Consider the following 16,669-nt stretch of genomic DNA (forward strand, 5'->3'; position numbering starts at 1 on the left):
CACGGATGAAAGGTATTTTGTTGTTTCTTGCTGGCTTTAGACCCTGTATATTTGCAAAGAAGAATGTCATCGGACTGGTGGTATTGTTGGTACTGGGGGGGGATTTTTTTTCCGGCATTAGTATCTGTATCTGTTGGTTTGGAGTGGAGGCCATCGACTGTGGTTCCACTCCAGGAATGACTGGATTTGGTGTACGATTTCTGCCATTTCCTGCCAGTTTTTTTTTCCTTCCTGGCACTAAAAAACCTCTCCCTCTTGAGTGGCTGTGACTACCCAGGTTTTCCCATGGCCTGGATGTTTTGTATCTTTTTGTCCCCTTTAGATGGTGTGCCTGGCAATTTAAGTTATAGCACAGTCTTTCCTGTACTGAAGAGGTACACAGTTCAGGGTGAAAAAGCTTACAGGAAGGGAGTTTGCATTTTCCTGTTGTCATATGGGCATGGCATTTTCTAGGGTGGTCATAGTTGCACGTCCCGTCTGTTTTTCCAGATTTCCCATGCCTCAACATCCTTTGTTCCAACAAAAGATCATGCACTTCATCAGTTACCAGTGCTGCTTGCTGCTTTACCCACTTGATCAGTCACTTGTGCTGCTTGCTTCTTACCCACTTGTGCTGCTTATTATTTGCATTAATGTGACCACTACTAAATTATTTGCTAAAAATTGGTAAATTATAGTTTTTATAACTATTTTCTCTACTATATTTGCAAGTACAAGGTTTTATAGGCATTTTTAATTATCTTTAATATGACAATAATGTAACCCAGATAAATCCTACAAATCCGTGAAGGAAATAATTGAAGAGACTTTTTACATCTTGCAGAGAGTTTGTCAAACATTTGAACTGTAGTGATTAGATGGTGAATGAATGAATGATGTGCATCTGGAATGACAACATTGACATGATTGATATGATCATCATAAGGCTCACTAGAAATAACAAAAAAAAGGCACAATACCGTGATTGGAACTATACACAAATAACCCGCACATAGAAGAGAGGAGCTTATGAGACGTTTCGGTCTGACTGGGACCATTTACAAAGTCACACTAACGAGAAGGAGAGCAGGATGGGTATATATAAGCAGGAGGTGGTAGTGGTAGTAGTAGAGGTGGAAGGAAGTACTAGTGGGGAGGTGGTAAGAGTAGGAGGGGCCAATCAAATACTAAGAAAGAGGAGCATTGCAAGGGAGCTGGTGCCACAGAGGGTAAGAGCAAGAACACAGAGGGGAGGAAACAAATAAATAAGTAAAAAAAGAAGGTACAAATACACAGGGCAGAAGAAAGACAACCCAAAGGAGAAAAAGGAAAAAGAAAAGGGGAAGAGGGAGAAGAAGAAAAAAGAGGAATCAGGTTAGGTCACGAGTGTTCTGAAGTTTGGAGCATTTTACAATGTAACCTGATTCCTGATTCATGATCTAACCTGATTCCTCCTTTTTTCTTCCTCTCCCTCTTCCCCTTTCCTTTTTCCTTTTTCTCCTTTGGGTTGTCTTTCTTCTGCCCTGTGTATTTGTTCCTTCTTTATTTACTTGTTTTTCTTCCCCTCTGTGTTCTTGCTCTTACCCTCTGTGGGCTCCAGCTCCCTTGCAGTGCTCCTCTTTCTTAGTATTTGATTGGCCCCTCCTACTCTTACTACCTCCCCACTACTACTTCTATCCACCTCCACTACTAATACCACTACCACCTCCTGCCTATATATACCCATCCTGCTCTCCTTCTCGTTAGTGTGACTTTGTAAATGGTCCAAGTCGGACTGAAACATTGTCGTAAGCTCCTCTCTTCTATGTGCGGGTTATTTGTGGCTCACTAGATGCATTTTTGATAATAAATGGGCTAGAGATTTCATGATTTTCACCAATTTTAGGAGTTATAGTATATATATATATATTTTTTGCAGAATTGGCCATTTCTCACTATGAAAGTGAAACCCAAAGAAAGAGAGACATTTCACCATCACTCATTTAATAACTATTCTGCCAAAAGTGTGCAGATACCACAGTTTGAATGACCTTTTGAATTGCAACATCCCTAAACATTCATCAGGGTAAACCATACCATGGGCGGGATTTGAACCCGCAGTCAGAGAGTCGCTAACGTGATGGTCTGGAGTTTTGAGACTCTCTGACCGCGGGTTCAAATCCCGCCCATGGTATGGTTTGTTTGCAATCGTGTCATTACGATTTCGTGAGTCATCCTTCAGGGTGCAGGCACTATACCTAACATGCTCCAGGACTCAAGTCCAGTTAGCCAGTTTCCCAGTTATTTATACCAGTTTTATTCAATTAAAAGCTCTTATTGTTATATAAAAATTATGTCTGGCTCTTCTTTTCCAGTTCCATGGACAAGGTGGTTAGAGTTATTGCTCTGTAAACCATACATACCATGGTTTTGGTGGGGCCTGAACTTGTGGCAAGTGAGTCATAAAACCCCAGGCCAGCGTGTAAGCCACCTTCTGCAAGTTCAAGCCCCACCCATACCATGGTTTGTTTACAGTTGTCTTATTACGATTTCATGAGTCAAACCATGCAGGTCATAGAATGTGACTCAAATGCTGAGAGCAGTTATCTGAAAATCCTCCCTTTTTTATGCAGTTCCTAATAAAAAAAAATTAATATTTTGGAAAGTGAGTGTATTTTTTCTCTATGGGTCTCCCTGCCTTTGTAGGAAATAGTCGATGAACTAAATCTTTTTAATCCTTTTTCTTACATTGTATTTTACTTCTGTTTTACATGTTGTAGATTCCATACACATACAGTGACGAAGCCTGTAGCCTTTTACCTTGAACCTCCTCCACTACCTCCAGAAGATTTGGAGCCTGTAACAGACAAGCAGGTAAGTCATTTAAGATCTCTAGATATTACATCATCTTTCATGCATGACTATTCTCGTCACTCTATTTGTGCTTTAAAATTGTTGAGTTTTTATATTTCTTTGGTTAATGTGCTTAAAATTTTTGTTTTTTTTATTATAGCAGGTGAAGGAAGAAGTGAAAGCTCCAGATACCCCTACCTCAGACCAGTCACCACGAGCTGCATCAAAACGTGGAGGCAAAGCGCAGCGTAACAGGCGACGAGCGCCCAGACAAGTGGCCAGTGTCAACAACATGGCTAGTGTAAGTGTTTTTTTTTTTTTAACACACCAGCTGTCTCTCACCAAGACAGGGTGACCTGAAAAAGAAGAAATTCTTTCATAAAATTTTTCTTCTTTTTACATATAGTAATATATTGTACTTATCTTAGCTAAATTGTTTCTTTGGGTACTGTGTGTATATTTTTAGGTGGTTCGAACATGTAGAGAGAATGGAACAAAGCAGAATGACTTCAAGAGTGTATAAATCTGTATTGGAGGGAAGGCAGGGTAGGGGTCAGCCTAGGAAGGGTTGGAGGGAGGGGGTAAAGGAGGTTTTGTGTGCGAGGGGCTTGGACTTCCAGCAAGTGTGCATGAGCGTATTTGATAGGAGTGAATGGAGACAAATAGTTTTTAATACTTGACATGCTGTTGGAGTGTGAGCAAAGTAACATTTATGAAGGGATTCAGGGAAACCGGAAGGCCGGACTTGAGTCCTGGAGATAGGAAGTAGTGTCTGCACTCTGAAGGGTGGGTGTTAATGTTGCAGTTTTATAATTGTAGTGTAAAGCACCCCTCTGGCAAGACAGTGATGGAGTGAATGATGATGAAAGTTTTTCTTTTTTGGGCCACCCTGCCTTGGTGGGAATTGGCCGATGTGTTAACAAAATAATTATATGTGAGAAAAAATGCAGTTTAATAAAGAAGGAATGGAGAGTAAAATGGATATGACAGAAAATAGGAAGTTTGTAATATGGAAGAATATTTGGATAAAAAATCACCAGGAATATTAATAAAGCCTGAACATCCCAAGTGGTAATGCCTCCTCCCATTTTTGCCAACTTTCAGTGTTTGGAAACAAATAAAAATTACAAAGTTAACTACACAAATGGGCTCCTCACAGAAGCTAATACACACTTTGTCATGAGCATTCACAAGGGACATTTTGGACAGTGAGGTATGGGTCAAAAATTACGTACAATATTTATATATGTGAGAGAATAAGTAAGTCACAGGGAGGAGTAGGGCTCTGTTAAAGACACACTATGCTGTGCTGAACTGAGTAATTCATCAAATAATACACTAGAAATGCTAGGTATTGAAGTGGAGAACAAAAATCTAATAATTATCTTTGTATAAACCACTGTCAGTAACAGCTAAGGAACTCACAGAGTCCTGAGCACTCTAATCTACACCAGTGCATGGAAAGGTTAAATATAAATTATGTTCCACTGAGCCTACAAAAAAGCTGCAGAATAGAAAGGAAACATAAAGGAAAAAATAGTTATTGAATTGCTTAAAAACAAGAATATACATCACATTGAAGGAACGAGAGATTACTAATAAATAGCAAAAACTTAAACACTCATACCAGATGGAAGAAGCACAAAGAGAACAAAAACTATCCTAGGAATAACAAAAAAAAAAAAAAAAAGCTAAATATTTGTACAAAAATTAACATTTGCTAACGGGAAGTTCATACACTCAAAACGAAAAAGAAATGAGCAAAATCTCAAAAGACCAGTACGACTCAGTGTTCAGCAATACACTTAACAAAAGTGGAGTGAAGCATACATAAAACTTTTTTCATTACCTCTGACTGCCCTATGAATTATATAAATATCTTAAGCACTAATCCCATAGAATTAAAAAAAAAAAGAAATAAAAAATGGGCTGGATTTGGGGAGTTTCTTATTTATGAAGAAGTGTAAAGTACTGTTAGCACGAACACTCGATATTCTTTGAAAAAAAAATGAACTTATATCAATGTAAAATCCCAGAGGCCTTAAAAAAGTGCAGCCATATTTCTCTTAGAGTACTCATGGCTGTGTTCTTTTTCTACTCACTGTCTTGATGTGTGCAAGTAGATGTTTCTAGGACTGCATATTGATTTGATGTAGTTTTTTCATGCATTTAAAAATATTTCATGTTTGCTTTTAAGATTATTGATTTTACTATTTAATAAGAGTACATTTGTACTACAATATGACGAAACAAACCTATGGCATTCAAATGGTGGCTTTTGTATATTACTATTGTATACCAGTATGTGTCATTATTTGAACCCCTTTTGACGTACAACAATTTTACTTTTGCTTTTTATATCTGATAATGATCCCTTAACCCTTAAACGGTCCAAACATATATATATATACGTTCTCTCGCCCAGTGCCCTGAAATATTTAAAAAAATAAAAAAATGTTTTTTTTTTTCCATTGAAACACAGAGAAAAATTTTCTAAGTGTGATAGGATTAAAATAAAAAAAATAGGGTCAGTACTTACTGAGATATGAGGCTGCAAAGTTGGCACTTAATGCTCACCTGACAGCAACATCGAGTCCTGTCCTTTGAGAAAGTGTTGCCAAAATACCATTTTTTCTCATTTTTATATTTTATATAATTTTTATGTTCTGATAATTGCAATTTATTGTATTTCTTGGCATTTCATAAGCAATCTTTGTTCTGACACTAATATTAGGCATTGAAATTGTACTCAAATTGTCACAAACACATTGACAGGTGGACATTTAAACCTGCCTTGGTCATTTACTATTGTCTAGGAATATATACAAAGCATTTATAGGTCCCAGCAATGTTTTGGATACATGGGAGTATAGAAGAAGAAGAAGAAGAAGAAGGAAGAACAAGGAGGAGGAAGGAAGAAGGAAGAAGCTCCCTTGAAGCAATGTGACAAGCATCCGAGAGGGCAGTGATGAGGTATGGGATGACATTTGATGGGTGGGCACCAGCGAGGGTGCAGAGATAAGATGAGATAGTGCAGAGATAAGGGATGACATTTGATGAGCTGGTATCTCTGTCTCTTTGTCTTGTCTCTCTGTCTGCTTGTCTCTCCATCTCTCTGCTTGTCTCTCTCTCTGTCTCAGAGAGAGCCACTGTGAACCAACGGGTATTCACATGCATTATATCTACAAGTACAGTAGAGCACTTTGGATTTTTTTAGGTTATCCTAGGTAATATACACTATGTATAATTGCATTTGAGTGTACCTGTGAGACAGATAAAAAGAGATAGAGAGACAGATAGACAGAGACAGATAGATATAGACAGACAGAGATAAATAGAAAGAGACAGAGATAGACAGACCCTAAACTTGGGGTTAACATCACTTTCCTCTTAAAAGGGGAGTGTTAATATGACATTACATCAGTGAATCCTTGGTGTATGCCACAGTTTGCTCTAGCTGGCACTCAATTTAACTGGCGCTCCCACAAGGTACTAAGTGGTCCCAGATTTTTTAATATGGTGGTGCACACCGAGTGTTAAGACCCATTCTATGCTGACCAGGCATCTCAGGCCAATTGTGCCAAATTTGGAGGTAGGAAAATTAAAATGTATATATACGTTTGGGGCGCTACGCGTAAGAGCGTATATATACGTTTGGACCGTTTAGGGGTTAAATATCCAACTTAATATATTGATAAACAGTTCCCCTGTTACAAGACACACTGAGGGGAAATTTCTAGGTCTTCTTTTTGATTGTAATCTTAAATTTCATTCCCACATCCAGCATATCTCCAAGAAAATTTCCAAATCAGTAGGCATCCTTTCCAAGATACAATACTATGTACCCCAAATGACACTGCTTACCCTATACCACTCTAATATATCCCTATCTCACCTATGGTATTTGTGCCTGGGGATCAGCCACAACCAACCACCTTAAACCTTTAATAACCCAGCAAAAAGCTGCTGTGTGGGTGATTACCAGCTCCTGTGCTAGACAGCACACCCCACCACTTTTCAAAAACCTGAACTTATTAAATATACAAGACATACTACATATACTCATATTATTATGCCTACTACATCTATAACATCTTGTAGGAGTGAGGAAGAGCCAGTTGTGAGTGTGGGGGAAGTTCGTGAGGCAGTAGGTAAAATGAAAGGGGGTAAGGCAGCCGGGATTCATGGGATAAAGATAGAAATGTTAAAAGCAGGTGGGGATATAGTTTTGGAGTGGTTGGTGCAATTATTTAATAAATGTATGGAAGAGGGTAAGGTACCTAGGGATTGGCAGAGAGCATGCATAGTTCCTTTGTATAAAGGCAAAGGGGACAAAAGAGAGTGCAAAAATTATAGGGGGATAAGTCTGTTGAGTATACCTGGTAAAGTGTATGGTAGAGTTATTATTGAAAGAATTAAGAGTAAGACAGAGAATAGGATAGCAGATGAACAAGGAGGCTTTAGGAAAGGTATGGGGTGTGTGGACCAGGTGTTTACAGTGAAACATATAAGTGAACAGTATTTAGATAAGGCTAAAGAGGTCTTTGTGGCATTTATGGATTTGGAAAAGGCATATGACAGGGTGGATAGGGGGGCAATGTGGCAGATGTTGCAGGTGTATGGTGTAGGAGGTAGGTTACTGAAAGCAGTGAAGAGTTTTTACGAGGATAGTGAGGCTCAAGTTAGAGTATGTAGGAAAGAGGGAAACTTTTTCCCAGTAAAAGTAGGCCTTAGACAAGGATGTGTGATGTCACCGTGGTTGTTTAATATATTTATAGATGGGGTTGTAAGAGAAGTAAATGCGAGGGTTTTGGCAAAAGGCATGGAGTTAAAAGATAAAGAATCACACATAAAGTGGGAGTTGTCACAGTTGCTCTTTGCTGATGACACTGTGCTCTTGGGAGATTCTGAAGAGAAGTTGCAGAGATTGGTGGATGAATTTGGTAGGGTGTGCAAAAGAAGAAAATTAAAAGTGAATACAGGAAAGAGTAAGGTTATGAGGATAACAAAAAGATTAGGTGATGAAAGATTGGATATCAGATTGGAGGGAGAGAGTATGGAGGAGGTGAATGTATTCAGATATTTGGGAGTGGACGTGTCAGCGGATGGGTCTATGAAAGATGAGGTGAATCATAGAATTGATGAGGGGAAAAGGATGAGCGGTGCACTTAGGAGTCTGTGGAGACAAAGAACTTTTTCCTTGGAGGCAAAGAGGGGAATGTATGAGAGTATAGTTTTACCAATGCTCTTATATGGGTGTGAAGCATGGGTGATGAATGTTGCAGCGAGGAGAAGGCTGGAGGCAGTGGAGATGTCATGTCTGAGGGCAATGTGTGGTGTGAATATAATGCAGAGAATTCGTAGTTTGGAAGTTAGGAGGAGGTGCGGGATTACCAAAACTGTTGTCCAGAGGGCTGAGGAAGGGTTGTTGAGGTGGTTCGGACATGTAGAGAGAATGGAGCGAAACAGAGTGACTTCAAGAGTGTATCAGTCTGTAGTGGAAGGAAGGTGGGGTAGGGGTCGGCCTAGGAAAGGTTGGAGGGAGGGGGTAAAGGAGGTTTTGTGTGCGAGGGGCTTGGACTTCCAGCAGGCATGCGTGAGCGTGTTTGATAGGAGTGAATGGAGACAAATGGTTTTTAATACTTGACGTGCTGTTGGAGTGTGAGCAAAGTAACATTTATGAAGGGGTTCAGGGAAACCGGCAGGCCGGACTTGAGTCCTGGAGATGGGAAGTACAGTGCCTGCACTCTGAAGGAGGGGTGTTAATGTTGCAGTTTAAAAACTGTAGTGTAAAGCACCCTTCTGGCAAGACAGTGATGGAGTGAATGATGGTGAAAGTTTTTCTTTTTCGGGGCACCCTGCCTTGGTGGGAATCGGCCAGTGTGATAATAATAAAAAAAAAAAAAATACTACATTGTGAAAATGCAATGCACATAAAGGACCCGAAGATCTGGAATTCACTACCTGAATTGGTAAAGGATCCCCTGACTGTATTTATAAATTAGGGCCTTGCTTAACCCTTTGAGGGTTTTCGTCGTACTAGTACGTCTTACGCGTAGGGGTTTTTGACGTACTAGTACTCATAAATTCTAGCGTCCTCAAATCTAGTGGGAGAAAGCTGGTAGGCCTTCATATGAAAGAATGGGTCTATGTGGTCAGTGTGCACAGTCTAAAAAAAATCCTGCAGCACACAGTGCAAAATGAGAAAAAAAAAACTTTGACCATTTTTTTTTAATAAATCAGCGACTTTGCAGTGTATTTTCGTATGGTATTTATTGTTGTATTCTAGTTTTCTTGGTCTCATTTTATAGAATGGAAGACATATTACTGAAATTGAGATGATTTTGACTGGTTTTACAATGAAAGGTGCCTTGAAATTGAGCTCAAAGTAGCAGAAATGTTCGATTTTTACCAAACTTCAAAAGTAAACAAATCGTGCCAAGTGTGAAATACACGTCAACTGGTGAGTCTAATATTCTTTCACAAGTGCACCAATAATATTTATACCATTTTTTACACTAATGCAATAGTCTGCATAACAGTAAATCTTATATTTTTTGTGAGAATAAAAATTCAAAGTGGAAAGCAAAAGAATATATGAGGGGCCTTGAGACGTGACTAATCACTAGAGGAAATGTCATTTTAGTGCCAGGAATGTCTTTCTTGTTTATTCTGGACCCTATTCGGAAATTGGCATCTTTTGAAATTTGTGTGAAATTGGCAAAATTGCTAAATTCTGACCACTGTACTGGATAGGTGAATTTATAAATGGGTGGTTTCTTGCACCCATTCGATAGAAAAAATGGAGTTCTAGCGAAATATTCATGTTTTTTGTCGACTAGTACAGTGAAATTGGCCGAAAATGGGGCTCAAAGTGGGCAAAATCGCCGATGCGTAAACATCGCCGAGACCGCTAACTTTGCGACAGCATAATTCCGTAAGTTTTCTATCAAATTTCAAACTTTTGGTGTCATTATGATCGGGAAAAGATTCTCTATCTTTTCATAAGAGAAAATAATTTTTTTTTTTTTAAATTTGGCCGACCCTGAGAACGAGTTTCGGAGAGGGCCTGTCGACCCTCAAAGGGTTAAAAATCATCTCATCTTTCAGTACCAGCCAAACCAACCGAAACAACTTCTAATCAGTTTGAATCAACTCTCCCAAATATTAATTTATATGACCTCTAGTCTATTAAACATCTGCCAATCCATGAAATATTACTGTTTGAACCATTATTTATAATATTGTATTTATTATGTGGAACTTCAAGATTATTATTCTTATAAACCTCCAACTTGACTACCTTGCGTTAATATTAAGATTAAATAAAGATTTTAATACAAGTTAACCACTCTTATGTTGTCTAGATTTAAGTAGTTATTATGTACTAGGATTAGTCTGCCCTAAATGCCCTGGCATGATAAAGGCTTTCTTTGTACTTAGCACATTGTAACCTTTACCACTACTCCCTTCTTATTATAACCTTTGCCGCTTCTGCCACCACCACCACCACCATTGCCACCATCATCTTCAGGAGCTAACTCAATTGCTACCTTGCATAAGTGCTTGATAAACCAGGCTGTGATTGATAGGTGAGACAGTTGGCTACCAGTGACAACAGCCTGGTTGACCAGGCAAGCACCAGAAAAGCTTAACCCCTAGGCCAGATTGTAGGAATAGGAACTCAAAACTGGTCATGGGTATACATAAGGACTAGTGAGTATGTGTGAGGGTAGGGGAGAAAAATTTGTACAAATGAGTAGGACACTTGTTAAATTATAGTACTGACAGAATGTATTGCTGCAGCCCACTATGCCAGCTATGACATACCAGAGCCCTGGGTTCAGTGGACCAGCACCAGCACAGTGGGCCTCAGGATTTGGGCAGCAACAGCCACCTCAGCAGCAGCAGCCATTCTACACTCAGCAGCCTTTACCACCAGGTGGGTCTACGCCTTGATGAAACAGAATATACACATTATATCCATTGAGTGTCTGCCTGTGGTAAAAAGTATTTTCAGGTATTTTGACTGCATTGCAAGTACTGTAATAGGTAAGTACTGCATTCAGAATATTTAGAACTCAAAATTAATTTTCCATAATTTTTAATGTTAGATAAGGCGATTTAGTGGCCATGGAACAAAACTTTCCCTAAATTAACTAACATGCATGTTAGGTGGATGCTCTACTTTTTCGAGTAGAGTGTAAAGGTGAAAATATAAGTGCTTGGCACTGTATAACAGTGAACAAATGTTAACCTCTTGCATGATATATACCTTAGTAAGCAGTTGGTGATGAACAAAAATCTTGGCTCAAGCTGATCATAGGTCCTTATGTGGCACAATTAAGAGTGGGTGAGATGTTATCAACAAATTTTGTTGAAAATAAGAAAAAGTTTTGGAGTGAGATTAACAAGTTAAGAAAGCCTAGAGAACAAATGGATTTGTCAGTTAAAAATAGGAGAGGAGAGTTATTAAATGGAGAGTTAGAGGTATTGGGAAGATGGAAGGAATATTTTGAGGAATTGTTAAATGTTGATGAAGATAGGGAAGCTGTGATTTCGTGTATAGGGCAAGGAGGAATAACATCTTGTAGGAGTGAGGAAGAGCCAGTTGTGAGTGTGGGGGAAGTTCGTGAGGCAGTAGGTAAAATGAAAGGGGGTAAGGCAGCCGGGATTGATGGGATAAAGATAGAAATGTTAAAAGCAGGTGGGGATATAGTTTTGGAGTGGTTGGTGCAATTATTTAATAAATGTATGGAAGAAGGTAAGGTACCTAGGGATTGGCAGAGAGCATGCATAGTTCCTTTGTATAAAGGCAAAGGGGATAAAAGAGAGTGCAAAAATTATAGGGGGATAAGTCTGTTGAGTGTACCTGGTAAAGTGTATGGTAGAGTTATAATTGAAAGAATTAAGAGTAAGACGGAGAATAGGATAGCAGATGAACAAGGAGGCTTTAGGAAAGGTAGGGGGTGTGTGGACCAGGTGTTTACAGTGAAACATATAAGTGAACAGTATTTAGATAAGGCTAAAGAGGTCTTTGTGGCATTTATGGATTTGGAAAAGGCGTATGACAGGGTGGATAGGGGGGCAATGTGGCAGATGTTGCAAGTGTATGGTGTAGGAGGTAGGTTACTGAAAGCAGTGAAGAGTTTTTACGAGGATAGTGAGGCTCAAGTTAGAGTATGTAGGAAAGAGGGAAATTTTTTCCCAGTAAAAGTAGGCCTTAGACAAGGATGTGTGATGTCACCGTGGTTGTTTAATATATTTATAGATGGGGTTGTAAGAGAAGTAAATGCGAGGGTCTTGGCAAGAGGCGTGGAGTTAAAAGATAAAGAATCACACACAAAGTGGGAGTTGTCACAGCTGCTCTTTGCTGATGACACTGTGCTCTTGGGAGATTCTGAAGAGAAGTTGCAGAGATTGGTGGATGAATTTGGTAGGGTGTGCAAAAGAAGAAAATTAAAGGTGAATACAGGAAAGAGTAAGGTTATGAGGATAACAAAAAGATTAGGTGATGAAAGATTGAATATCAGATTGGAGGGAGAGAGTATGGAGGAGGTGAACGTATTCAGATATTTGGGAGTGGACGTGTCAGCAGATGGGTCTATGAAAGATGAGGTGAATCATAGAATTGATGAGGGAAAAAGAGTGAGTGGTGCACTTAGGAGTCTGTGGAGACAAAGAACTTTGTCCTTGGAGGCAAAGAGGGGAATGTATGAGAGTATAGTTTTACCAACGCTCTTATATGGGTGTGAAGCGTGGGTGATGAATGTTGCAGCGAGGAGAAGGCTGGAGGCAGTGGAGATGTCATGTCTGAGGGCAATGTGTGGTGTGAATATAATGCAGAGAATTCGTAGTTTGGAAGTTAGGAGGAGGTGCGGGATTACCAAAACTGTTGTCCAGAGGGCTGAGGAAGGGTTGTTGAGGTGGTTCGGACATGTAGAGAGAATGGAGCGAAACAGAATGACTTCAAGAGTGTATCAGTCTGTAGTGGAAGGAAGGCGGGGTAGGGGTCGGCCTAGGAAGGGTTGGAGGGAGGGGGTAAAGGAGGTTTTGTGTGCGAGGGGCTTGGACTTCCAGCAGGCATGCGTGAGCGTGTTTGATAGGAGTGAATGGAGACAAATGGTTTTTAATACTTGACGTGCTGTTGGAGTGTGAGCAAAGTAACATTTATGAAGGGATTCAGGGAAACCGGCAGGCCGGACTTGAGTCCTGGAGATGGGAAGTACAGTGCCTGCACTCTGAAGGAGGGGTGTTAATGTTGCAGTTTAAAAACTGTAGTGTAAAGCACCCTTCTGGCAAGACAGTGATGGAGTGAATGATGGTGAAAGTTTTTCTTTTTCGGGCCACCCTGCCTTGGTGGGAATCGGCCGGTGTGATAATAAAAAAAAAAAAAAAAAAAAAAAAAAAAAAATTTTATATGATAAACTTTAGCTTACTACCGTTAAGAATTAGTCAGCTCCTTGGTTGGAACAATTAACAACTAAGCCACAAATTGGAAATAAGAACAGGTTAACATTTTAGTCTGTCATGGACTGTTATCGAGTTGCGAATAACAAATAAAGAGGAAGACAATGAAAAATTAAGTGAGGCTATTGAGAAATAATTGGAGGTTAATGTCCAGTAGGCCTGCAGCAATGCTCCTTCCTTCTTAATTAAGTGGGTGTGACTGATATATCTGTGGCCCCTCTATAAACATGTACATCCTGAAGTCTACTCAACAGTCTTTTATCTACCAATACATAGTCCAACAAACTACTGTCATTATGCCCTACATCATATCTTGTATACTTATTTATCCTCTTTTTCTTAAAATATGTGTTACCTATAACTAAACCCCTTTCTGTACAAAATTCAGCCAAAGGGCTCCCATTATCATTTACACCTGGCACCCCAAACTTACCTACCACACCCTCTCTAAATGTTTCTCCTACTTTAGGGCCCCCTTCCACAATTATTCTCTCAGGTGATTCAAAGGTTCCTATACATTCACTTAACATCTCTCAAAATTTCTCTCGCTCTTCTACACTCCTCTCTTCTCCAGGTGCATACATGCTTATTATGACCCACTTTTCTCATCCAACCCTTATTTTAATCCACATAATCCTTGAATTTACACATTTATATTCCCTCTTCTCCTTCCATAACTGATCCTTCAACATTATTGCTACCCCTTCCTTAGCTCTAACTCTCTCAGATACTCCTGACTTAATCCCATTTATTTCTCCCCACCGAAACTCCCCTACCCCTTTCAGCTTTGTTTCGCTTAGGGCCAGGACATCCAACTTCTTTTCATTCATAACATCAGCAATCATCTCTTTCTTGTCATCCGCACTACATCCACGCACATTCAAGCATCCCAGTTTTATAAAGTTTTTCTTTTCTTTTTAAGTAAATGTTTACAGGAGAAGGGGTTACTAGCCTATTGCTCCCGGCATTTTAGTCGCCTCATACGACACGCATGGTTTACGGAGGAAAGATTCTTTTCCACTTCCCCATGGACAATAGAGGAAATAAAGAAGAACAAGAGTTATTTAGAAAAAAAGAAGGAAAACCTAGTTGTGTGTATGTATATATATGCATGTGCTTGCCTGTGTAGTGTGACCTAAGTGTAAGTAGAAGTAGCAAGATACACCTGTTATCTAGCATGTTTATGAGACAGAAAAAGACTCCATTAATCTTACCATCTTGTAAAACAGTTACAGGTTTCTGTTTCACAGTCATCTGGCAGGATGGTAGTACTTTCCTGGGGGGTTGCTGTCTACCAACCTTAGTTAAAATGTATTTTTAACCCGTAAATGGTCCAAACGTATATATATGTTCTCTCCCGTAGTGCCCCAACTTTTTTGAGAAAAAAAAAGTTTTTTTTTTTTAATAGGAAAAAAGAGCATATGGTACCCAGGGATCCCCAATTATTTTAATATGGTGCACAGTGAGTGCGCACACCCATTCTCTCATGTCTAGGAGACTCAGGCTTATCGTGGCAATGTTGAATGTATGGCAAATAAAACGTATACAGTGGACCCCCGGTTAACGATATTTTTTCACTCCATAAGTATGTTCAGGTGCCAGTACTGACTGAATTTATTCCCATAAGGAATATTGTGAAGTAGATTAGTCCATTTCAGACCCCCAAACATACACGTACAAACGCACTTACATAAATACACTTACATAATTGGTCGCATTCGGAGGTAATCGTTATGCGGGGGTCCACTGTATATATGTTTGGGGCACTAGCGGTAAAAACGTATAAATACGTTTGGACCGTTTACGGGTTAACAGCGCATTAATTTGCTATTTACAGTTAAAAAGGCACATTTACCTAAACCTAATTATTGGGTTTGTATGTTTTTCTCGAATAGTGTGGAATCTACTTCTCCATTACATTTTGCATTTTTATAAGAAAATAAATTCTGAGTACAGCACACTTAAGAGTTACAAATAATTTTCAGGAACTCAACTTGTTCGGTTAATTGGAGGGCCTTTGATTTTTTTTCTAGTGTGATGCCTATGTTCTTTGTTACTTTTCTCTTAGATCTAGGCCAGATCTGCAGTTCAAGGGCCTGAAAATATACCAAACTGTTTGATGTGTCTATTGTACTTGTGGTATAAAGTAAATTTAGAGCTATGAATAAAAGGATATTGTGTGTTGTCTAATGCTTGAGTTTGTTATGGTCCTAATGGGTGCTTTCTATTGTGTGATGATTGATCATAGGTAATTTGCTGCTGTTGATCTTTCGCAAATCCATACAAGTGATATGAATAGAACAGTATGAAGTACAACATTTTGCAAGCAGTATAACATGGAGAATGTAGCAAATTTTGGAGAAATACCTTCTGATATTTAAAATTTCTTTGATATGCCCTTGAGTGTTAAATTTGAATTTGTCTAGGAATTTATCTTTTACCTTTTTTGTTCTTTAGTATTTGGTACTTTTTAATAAGATTTACTTGGTTGTTTGGTTTATTTCCAAATGCAATGTACAAAATGTAACTTTGTCAGTTGTCATCCAAATGTAGGCATTTTTTGATCATTAACTATGTCATCTAAAGCATTTTGATTTGTATTTCATAAGATAAAAGTGGTGTGATCAGCAAAGAGTATTGACTTACAATGTGTGGCATTCAGCAGTTCATTGTTATAAAGGAGTAGAAAAGGGCCTAGTATGCCACCTTGGTGGTCACCAATATGTATTGGTAGAGTAGATGATGGTATGTTCTTTATGGTTATGTTGCATAGTAATCTGTGTGTGTCCTTACTGCAGTTCTTCAGTTTGAAGACAAGTGTTAAAAACCTTTTGCAGATCAATAAATAGCCAAGAGAACATCCATTCCTGTTAAGTAGTTTGTATTTCATATTATTTATTTTTTTATTATTATTAACACATTAGCCATCTCCCACCAAGGTAGGGTGGCCTGAAAAAGAAAAACTTTCATCATTCACTCCATCACTGTCTTGCCAGAGGCATGCTTATACTACTACAGTTATAAAACTGCAACATTAACACCCTTCTTTCAGAGAGTTTTTTTTTTTTTTGGGGGGGGGGGTGTCTAGAGTGACATGATAGATTAATCACTGAAGGTGGGATAGCATGAGCATAGCTCTGTTTCTGTAGCTAGAAGAGGGCGTTGTACTGTAATAACAAATAGATAATCTGCATCAGCTAACAAGAACCATTTACACCTTGTTTTAAGGTAGCTAAAAATCTTTTAAATTCTCTTCTTTTCTGCAGTGCATCAGGAGATTTTAAGTGAAAACCAGTGCTGATTTGCTGCTTACAGAATCCTGAATTGGCAGGAGGGAATATGGAGGAAGTGAATATATTCATAGATGTAGGTGGTGTGTCGAGGAAGT

General features: G+C 39.0%; 1 protein-coding gene across 1 annotated transcript in view; it reads left to right on the forward strand.

Annotated features, from left to right (window-relative positions):
- Positions 1 to 16,669, forward strand: part of LOC128687157 (mediator complex subunit kohtalo) — a 144,484-nt gene that overhangs the window by 110,498 nt on the left and 17,317 nt on the right. Inside the window, exons 35-37 of the mRNA XM_070092567.1 lie at positions 2,739 to 2,832; positions 2,972 to 3,112; positions 10,618 to 10,753. Coding sequence (XP_069948668.1) covers positions 2,739 to 2,832; positions 2,972 to 3,112; positions 10,618 to 10,753 — 371 coding nt within the window. The remainder of the gene's footprint in view (positions 1 to 2,738; positions 2,833 to 2,971; positions 3,113 to 10,617; positions 10,754 to 16,669) is intronic.

The sequence above is a fragment of the Cherax quadricarinatus genome, chromosome 40 (genome assembly GCF_038502225.1).
Source record: "Cherax quadricarinatus isolate ZL_2023a chromosome 40, ASM3850222v1, whole genome shotgun sequence".
Classification (NCBI taxonomy): domain Eukaryota; kingdom Metazoa; phylum Arthropoda; class Malacostraca; order Decapoda; family Parastacidae; genus Cherax; species Cherax quadricarinatus.